Source organism: Neolamprologus brichardi, chromosome 12 (genome assembly GCF_056152115.1).
Source record: "Neolamprologus brichardi isolate AB-2024 chromosome 12, ASM5615211v1, whole genome shotgun sequence".
NCBI classification, from domain to species: Eukaryota; Metazoa; Chordata; class Actinopteri; order Cichliformes; family Cichlidae; genus Neolamprologus; species Neolamprologus brichardi.
This window is the reverse complement of record NC_142115.1, coordinates 3,953,415-3,963,024: the sequence shown is the minus strand read 5'-3', so window position 1 is coordinate 3,963,024 and position 9,610 is coordinate 3,953,415. Positions and strand designations below refer to the sequence as shown.

General features: G+C 42.3%; 1 protein-coding gene across 1 annotated transcript; it reads left to right on the top strand.

Moving 5' to 3' along the window:
- Positions 1-2,562: 2,562 nt before the first annotated feature.
- Positions 2,563-9,215, top strand: rnf10 (ring finger protein 10). The gene is made up of 17 exons (XM_006805425.2): positions 2,563-3,119; positions 3,746-3,930; positions 4,044-4,249; positions 4,332-4,422; positions 4,527-4,711; positions 4,825-4,961; positions 5,057-5,211; positions 5,429-5,554; positions 5,679-5,919; positions 6,028-6,161; positions 6,263-6,380; positions 6,461-6,562; positions 6,646-6,783; positions 6,923-7,008; positions 7,091-7,148; positions 7,703-7,867; positions 7,987-9,215. The coding sequence occupies exons 1-17, from the start codon at positions 2,957-2,959 to the stop codon at positions 8,058-8,060; spliced, it is 2,364 nt and encodes a 787-aa protein (XP_006805488.2). The 5' UTR covers positions 2,563-2,956; the 3' UTR covers positions 8,061-9,215.
- The last annotated feature ends 395 nt before the right edge of the window (positions 9,216-9,610 follow it).

Genomic DNA, 9,610 nt, shown 5'->3' with positions numbered 1-9,610 from the left:
AAATTGTTAAGTTTGAAATTTAGTGCACAGAGAGGTAGATTAACCTCCTAGGACCTGGCGTCCACATATGTGGACATCACATTTTGGGTTATTTAGACCAAAATACTCAATTTTGCTCTACAAGGGCCTGATATCCACTTACAAGGATATTATATTGCTACTGTTCTATCGAAATTTTAAATGAATATCCTCGTATGTGGCTCTCATTTTTCTTAGAAACAAAAATAAAGTAAAAAAAAGAATCTGGTAATTCGTTGTTTTTACATTCATCAGGTCCCAATCAGCCCAAATATCAAAGAGAAATTAAAAATGCATGTCGTGGAAGAGTTCAGGTCTTAGGAGATTAAACATTTTAATTTGAGTTAATTATTTTGATCCTGAGTATGCTCTCTGCCCTGCTGTTTATTTCGAAGGTGACGGCTGCAAGTTAGAGGTCTGAAGCTTAAAACTGGATCTATTTAAAAATAAAAGTTTCCATTGCCTGATGAAGAAAACACGAAGACTAGACTGAACAAGTATTCTTGGTGTGTGTTCTGTGTTCTAGTAGCTGCAATTTCAGCAGCGCAAAGGTCATCTTAGTGTTTTGAAGAGCGAGGGCTGGGGCTGAATGCAAACTGAGCATGCTGTTAGGCTAATGCCTTGTAACTGGTAAGTCATTAACCAGTGAACTAGCCTGGGCTAAATATCCAACTCCAAAACTGACCATGACTTATAAAATTAACTTATTGTTTCCTAAATCTTAGTTTCTACATTTATGGTCTTATGAGGTGAGGCCCCTACTTTTACCCCTGTACAGTATCCAAGCTGCATACTTAGATTTGTAGACAAGGTCTTCCTGTGATCCCATGTACCCATCTGAAAACTAGAAGGGTTTTGTACATTGAAAATCTTAATGCCAAAACTTTGTGGCATTAAACACTTAAACTAAACTTTTCAGACAGGCATTTGGGTAATGTTTTTGGGTTCTGGTTTATTTTACTTGGTGAGTGTGTCTTCATTTTAAAATTTAACTTTTTTGGAGAGGGGCAGAAACAAAGGCTATGGCTAGTTTGAGGCCCTAGTTAAATTGAGGGTCTGCACCAAGGCCCAGTATAAAGGTAACACCAATTATTTACGCTATCTGGCTCAGCTACTCCAGCTGACTCCATTAAAAAAATAAGAACCCAAAACAAACAAACAATTAAAAAAACACGAAGTATGAAGAAAACAAAAGTATACTAAACTTATTTTATCACCCCAAATCCAATAAACTAATCCTAATCTGACATGGACGTTATTACTACGTCTCCCATGATCCCTCGCACGGGCCTCTTTACTAACCGATGATGGGATTTCCGGCTCTTTTTAGAGAACCGGCTCTTTCGGCTCGACTCACTACAAAGATCCGGATCTTTTGGCTCCCAACCAGCTCTTCAGGTTGTTTTGTTGCTTTAATTAATTTATTATTAACAATAATATAAAATTATTCACAAAAGGAATTACTAATGTAAAAAAAACCCCTGTGGTTTTATTTATATATGTTTATTTATAAATATATACGGTGGCCCCTAGAGACAAAGCACGTGCAAACTCCAAAGCAAGTACAAACTCCAAAACACATTTCTAGCGTTAACTGAATTTCCAAAACAGAGCTACCTAGATCACTTAAATTACACAATTGAAAGCATATGGGTATTGTTTGTATATTTATACACAAGCACTCATATATATTCAAATAATTTAAAAAAAAAGTTAATTTACCTGTTACTACCACACACCAAATCCGGTCGTTGGTACTTCCTGGCTTGTGTAGCCACTAGGTAACAAAAACTCAACACTGCGCCTAGCATCCTGGAGCACTTCTGTTGTGTTTTGTACGTGTTTTGGAGTTTGTACGTGCTTCGGGGTTTGTACGTGCTTTGGAGTTTGCACGTGCTTCAGAGTTTGTACGTGTTTTGGAGTTTGTACGTGTTTTGGAGTTTGTATGTGCTTTGGCTCTAGGGGCCACCGTAAATATAATTTTATTTATTCACTCCACATAAAATGTAATAAATAAATCATATAATACAAAACCCAACTATTCAAATTTTTAACTTTTAACTATTTAAATTTTCAGCTTTTTCCTTTTAAACAAATTTATTTAAAAACACTGCAAACCACAACACAATTAAATATAAATTAAAATATAAAAACAAAAAGAAGATGCACATTCTCTGTCATATGGACCTGCATGAATAAACTTTCTGAAACCTTTATCATCTGCAAATGAAAATAGTTGTGGATGATTATTATACCTTTCTAATGTGACGTTGTTGTCCCTGGCTCTCTTTCTCTCTGGCTCTGTTCCTGTGCTACTGCTAGTGCAACTACCACCCCTCTTCCCAGCGCAAAGCACAAGCCTCGCGTGCGGAGTGAAGCGGAAAAAAGGGCAAGAGAGAGGGTGAGAAAAAGAAAAAAAAAAAAACATGGCTCTCAATAAGGATCCGGGTCTAGTCGTTCACTTCAAAGAGGTGGCTCAAAGAGCCGTTTCGTTCGCGACCGACACATCACTACTAAACAAATCGGCAGGCAGTACAAGAAACATCCGGGTCTCTCAGGTTCCTGTCTGGCGACCCGTCGCCATTAGTGCAAGCTCGTTTTGCAGGATATATTTTTTTGGCTAAAATCTCGGAATTTTTAGGTTTTCCAGCTTTTGGAAAACATTTATCGCCTTGTTAAGGGCATATTGTTTCCCTTAGCGAGTAAAAATCCTAAATTCGGGGGGTCTTGGCCCCGCGTGACGATTTTTCGTCCTCACTTCCAACTGCTCCGATAATTTGAGACGCCGAAACCGTGTCTCTTATTTTTTTCTCGGGTTTGTTTTATGGTCAAGATGTCGCCGTGATGGGGTCTCCGCGTTTGACAGAAATGAATCAGGGCCTTCGTCGCCTGACCCGCACTCACTGCAGCCCGCTTTCCTTCTCCGTTTTTCCGTTTTATGCTAGAGAGCTCGGCGGCTCTCTGCCCGGAGCTCGGCCTCAACACCGCTCACTGCACGGAGACAAACATGGAGAAAAACCCCAACAGCAGCAGCAGCACCAAGGTTCCGCCCCGTTCCAGCTCCACAGGCCCGGCACCGGGCGAAACTAAACCCAAAACAGGTGAACACATATCAGGAAACGGCATAAATATCACATGAGGTTGCCAAACACATTGTGTGCTCTTGTAGCTAAACACCCATTGCCCTGTGGCCTGTTGGGGCCTAGCCGTACTGCAGAGGTTGTTTACCTTGTATGGCTAAGGACCTGACGTAGCTGTCAAAACATTTGACCCACCAGCTGTCACAAAAGTACCCGATATTTCCATCCAGCATTGTTTTACTTATTTTTTATGACATGATGACACATTTCCGCTACCAATCAAAAGCTACTAATGTACGTAAATAAATATTTAGTTGTATAGTTTTCACAAAACGCGCGTGTTTTCAGATGCATGAAAACTGGTATTTTGTTTGCTAAATCCTGAAAAAAATGCACTGAAAATCCAAAACACACGAATTAAGATGTGCCCTAAACAAACACCATTGAGCTCTGTAAGAAACTGTATTTGCACTTTCTTTATATGGGGTGGAAATGTGCAAAAGGCTTAGTTTTTACCTACAGACCCAATTACAGGAGACTTAATCTACTGTTTTTAGACATGGGGTCTTTCACATTACAAATCAGCTTGAATTGTGATGTTTATAAATGTTTCCCCCCTAAGGCTTTTTTTTTTTTTTTGATTTCAGAAGGTAAAAATAATGGCGGCTCCAAGCGTTACAGCCGCAAGCGTGAGCCCTCCTTTCCTAAAGCCGACAGTTTCCCCGGCCCTCGCCGCACCAATTCACAGAAAAGCAAGAATTTTGACAAGAGACCCCCTCAGAGAGGTGGAGGACGACAGTATGGAGTTACAGGTGGAGGACGACGTGAGGAGGTGCGTGTTTCCAAAGGCTGATGTTGTACTGCCCTCATTTAGCGATGAGAAAATTTCAGCAGTTGCTTGTTGACATTCATTTGGTCAATTGCGATCAATCCTCGTGTCACCAGGTAGCAGAGACGCGCCGGGCCGAGTTCAGCCCGGCTCAGTTGGCAGGACCGAAAAAAATAAGCCTGAACCACCTGCTGAACTTCACTTTTGAACCCCGTGGAGGTAACGGTGGCGTCGGAGACGGAGGCCACTCCTGTTGGGGCCGTCGAAACAAATGGGGCCACAAGCACAAGCCCTTCAACAAGGAGCTTTTTCTGCAGGCCAAGTAAGCGGCCTCCCAAACGAAAATGATTCTGAATGCAGAGACTCGATGTTTGGGATTCGTCTCACCTTTGTGTGTGTTGCAGTTGTCAGTTTGTGGTGACTGATGACCAGGATTACAAGGCTCACTTCACTGATCCAGACACTCTGGTCAACTGGGACTGTGTGCAACAAGTGGTGAGTTATCCTCCGCGTTTTGACGGGGAAGTGTTTACTTAACTACCTATATTTAATCAAATGAAAACATGTGTCTTGACAAACCATTTCTGCTCATTCTGCAGCGCATCTATAGCCACGAGGTGCCATCGTGCCCCATCTGCCTGTACCCTCCTGTGGCAGCCCGCATCACCCGGTGTGGACACATCTTCTGCTGGCCGTGCATGCTGCACTACCTGTCTCTTAGTGACAAGAGCTGGTCCAAGTGCCCCATCTGCTATGAGGCAGTGCACACAGCTGACCTGAAGAGGTAAATAAGAAGGAAGCAAAACATTGCTATCTGTCTAAAGGAGAAGACGAGTTACTTTTTTTTTCCGTTTTTCGGTTTGTTTGGTTTTTAACCACTTGCTTGTGTTGTTGCAGTGTGGTTGCTATGGAGACCAGACAGTATGTGGCTGGTGACAAGATCACCATGCGCTTGATGCGAAGAGAGAAGGGGGCTCTGGTGGCCCTGCCTAGCTCTCAGTGGGTGAAGGTGGAGGAGCCTGTTCGTTTTGGAGGCAAGTCTGTGCCAGTTTTACCGACAAGATCATTTTTCACTTTTAAATTCATATAAGACTTCATTTAAGTTTCTCTGTTCACATTTATTTTATAGATGTATGTTTGAGTCCATATTCCAAGCTGCTGCTGACCTCCCCGGCACAGGTCCTGAACCTGGTGGCAGAGGAGAAGGGAATTCTTCAGGCTCAGCTTAGCCAGGAAGAGGACGCTCAAGGGTGCTTCATCCAGAGCGCCCTTTGTCTTTTACAGGTAAAGCTACGTGCACATCTTTGGCAACTAAGACATAAATAATGCAATAGACAAAATAAAGTGAAATAAGCGCATTTAATTTGTATGAATAAAAGTTTTTTTGCTATGTCGCTAAATCCATTTTCTCTTGGGTGTTTTTTTTTTTGTTTGTTTTGTCTAAGGAAGCCAAATAAGCAGTTAACTGATGATGTCTTTATCTGTATGTGTTTGTGATTAGGAGCAAGAGGAAAAGCTTCTGGAGCAGCAGAAGGAGAATGCAGACAGCCTCGACTTGTCCTCTCTGACTATGAAAGAACCTTCTTCTCCTGTGGAAGAAGGGGTGACTAACATCAGCAGTGCCAAGGTGAGTCTAAACCTTCTTTACCCTTTTTCTCATTGTTCTATCTCCAGTGATGGGATCAAATGTATCCTATTTGCGTGCTCCTGGTTATGGTTTTTTTATCGCCTCTGTCTTGTTTCATCTTTAGCCCGTGCTGCAGTACGCCTCAGCATTTGATGACGAGGTGGCAGAGTTTCCGGAAGATGCTGATGCAGAGCTGCCAGGCTTTCCCGAAGCCATTCTAGAGAGTGTGCTGGAGGAGCCTCCTGCAGCTACAGGGGATTCCACCTCAGAGCTCCAGCTCGAAGAGGAGAGCCCGGCCATCCAGGCAGAGTCAGGCCGGCCCTCAGCCAGTGTGGTGCCCGGACCTTATTACTATTTCTACCAAGGTTGGTGATCCTCTGCTCCACCCGTCTACCCAGGATAAAATTCCTGCCGTAATATGTAAAATTTCCTCATCCCTATTTTTTTCCTGCTTTCCATTTTTCTCCATCAAGCTGACGACTGCCAGCAGATGTTCCTGCATCCCGTGAACGTGCGCTGCCTGCTACGTGAATACGGCAGCTTGGAGGCCAGTCCTGAATCCATCACCGCCACAGTGGTGGAGATAGTGGGGCAGACAGTCACAGAGGTCAGCAAACAAAGAAACTAAAGACTGTGACGTTGTTGTTTAATGTAGTTTTAATTTAAGTCAGCACATCTAGTTTATTTATCCCCCTTTCCTTCTTGCAGGAGATCCGCCGCAGGCATCGCTATCTGGCTCATCTGCCACTCACGTGCGAGTTCAGCATCTGTGAGCTAGCACTGCAACCACCAGTCCTGTCCCAGGAAACTCTGGACATGTTTGCAGGTTAGAACACTTAAAACTTTTTTTAAGGGTTTTACTGTAAAGGTTTCTCAGATGAAATAAATTGTCCTTTAAACCTTTAGATGACTTGGAGAAAAGAAAACGCCTGAGGCAGAAGAAGGCGAGAGATGAGAAACGCAGAGAGAAGCGAATTGAGATTGAGGAGAACAAGAAGCAGGGTAAATGTAAGTATACCTGAAAATGACACCTTTTATATACCTCATATTTTGAAATTGAGGTCCATAGTACTTGCATTTTCATTCCCCAGATCCTGAGGTGCATATTGGGCTGGAGAACCTTCAGCATTTCCCAGCATTCGGCTCTCCACCTCACAACAGCAGCCCCCCGATCCAGCCTGACTTCACCTTTGCGCCTCCTTCGCCCCTCAGCAGCAGCCCTTCCTCTGGTAAGATCACCCCTCCCATCTGCCATTTTTTGATAAGAGTTTCCTCCTGTCAGCTGCCTGTGTGGCTTTTGGTGATAAACGCCATGACACACATAATTTTTTTTTTTTCTTTTCTTTTTTTAAACGTCTGTCAATTCAGATGGAATGAAATTCCCAAGTCTGAATACGCCGTCACCTGTCGTGGGTAGTGTGGAGGATGAGTCCCACTGCATGTCCTTTGCACAGGTGTGTGTGGGAACAGTACTCTTTGTGACTTAAGCGGTTGGCATAGCTCAGCAGTGCTTTAATAAGACTGTTTCCTGTGTAGATGCTAAGAGATGGGAAAGCAAGAGCTGATGCTGGGCCCAGGATCACTCCAAAGAAAGGTAATGCAAGAGTGTAGATGTTATGGTGCCTTGTTTGTTACAGTTAAGCTGTAAATGTGAATAATGTGAAATCTCACAGTTAAAATGCCAACTCCTGTTAAAATGAAATTGATTAGAGGTGCCTGGTTGGCTCGTGATAGTAGCTACAGCAGTAAGCTTGTATTTATGGGGAGCAGTTTAAGTCTGCTTTATAAACTGATAATACTTGAGCAAAGAGACAGATAATATACCCATGTTGTCATCAAAGGGTTTGTCTGCCTACATCCGCTTACAAAGAGTCACACAGTTTTTGCTACTTTATTTAAACCCAATTTTTCATAGGAGTAAAATTCTGATATATTGAACCTTGGCTCAGAATAAAACCCCAGCCTCATCATTTCTATGTTTGTGCTTCCTGTCGATGTGGTTATATCAGTTGTTACAAATTGCACGTACCGAGTGGGTGAAAATAAGCAGAGCTTTGTGTGTTATTGTGCATTTCTGGTAAAACCCGTTTTTGGAACTGCAACTCCCAGAGGCTTCCTGAACTCAATGTTGTGCCTTGTACCATGCAGATAAGCTGCTCGCTCCCCCAGCAGCGGACAGCGACGGCGAGAGCGACGGCTCAGACCGTGTCCCAGTGCCCAACTTTCAGAACTCCTTCAGTCAGGCTTTAGGGAAGGCACTTATGCAGTTGGACAGTGGTCCAGTTTCTTCTCCACAACCTGTTGTTGAACCAGGTCAGGAACCTCTGATCCCTCACATCTGCTTAGCCGAAGCCTGATATTTCTGACTAGACTCATTGTTTGTTCAGAGACGATCACACGCTCACTCCCGTCTGGGACTTTTTCTCTTTCAGATGAAAAAGGAGGAAAAAAGAAGAAGAAAAAGCAGAAGCTTCTGTTCAGCACATCCATGGTTCACACAAAGTAGACAACACTGAAGTCCATTTAATCATATTGTTTCTCCCCCACTGCTTGTGTTTTCAGTTTCACGCAGATCTTTCTGGAACTATAAGCTATGGAAAAGGATTTGAGTTCATGCTGCTTCAAACATTGTTCCACTGGCTTCATCACCTGTTCGAGCTGTTTGTCTTTCCATCAGTTTAACTTGCATTTCTGTTGTACAACAAGGCCAAAGCTTTGCACCATCATGCTCGTGTCACAATGAAAGCCTTATGAGTCCATTTCAGTTAACATTCTAAGTATTACACATGCTTCAGGCTTATGTAAGTTCCATGTACTTGAGTGCATCATGGGGTCTATTGTAGGAAACTGCCCCATAGTGTTGCGTCTTTGTCCTTGTTCATGGCATTAACATGTTTTTGGTGATCCAATCACAAGTTGGCTGCCTGAGTATGTGTGTTCACACATGCGGTGCTAAGAGTGCAACGTGTACCCAAGATGCATGCATGTGCAAGCCATTAGACCCATTACTAATATAGACAGGGTAATTTGAGGGTGCTTCATACTAGAATAGCAGTCAGCCAGCTGCAGGTACGTTACACCTTTAAAACTTTCCAGGATACTCAGCACCTACACATTATCAGTCTGGAACTTCAATACAGAAGGCAGCAAATGAGTAAATCTTTCAGTGTTTATCACAGGTCAGTCTTGGGCTAGCTCTTCATATGTATAGATTTGTTGGATTGCCAGAGTCAAAGCCCTAGTATTTGGTAATGCCAACATTATGCCTACACATTAAGTTCTAATGTCAGGAAGTGAAAACACAGTATTGTGTAAAAGATATTAGTTCTGTAGGTTCAACAGGACTCTTGATATATTCTGCCTGGATAAACATGAATAGCACTTTTCTTGTCATTCAGTTTCTTCTTAATTTCATCTTCTGTTGTAGGATGTTTACTCACTTTTAACATTATTTCCCCAACTTTTATTTCAGTGTTGGAAATGTGTGAAGTTAGAGAATTACTGGCTTAATGAGTGCTGGTGAAATGAGAACAAGTGGATTTGATTTTTTTTTTTTTTTCGAGGGTTCTTTAATTCACCTTTAATTTTGTGCAAGTTTATAGACTGGTAAGCATAACTAGTCTGTTGCAAATAATAATAAAAAAGATGCACAATCAAAGAACTGGTTGTTTGCTACACTTCTTTACCCATGTCTGGCAAAGTGAAACTCTGAAGGTGACTATCAAATTAGGTCAGTTCACACGATCTTATTAACGCAGCACCTTTTTTCTCCACAAGAGGGCAGTCTTAGTCCACCTGATCTGTGTAATAAAATTTAAGTTATTTCAGACACTGTTTTTGTATACTGACTGCAGTCAAAGCTTGGTTAAGAATGTAGTCTGAGATCAAATTAATGCATCTGAAGTTCATGAATTATGCAGATTTCTTTATTCAAATAGGTGTCGCCATTCAAACAAAATAGCCAGTCAGCCTTTAAAAAACAAACAAACAAACTGATGGTTTGTGCTTTTAAACATGGGAATGGGTACAATAATGCCATAAAGTTGGGATGGAATA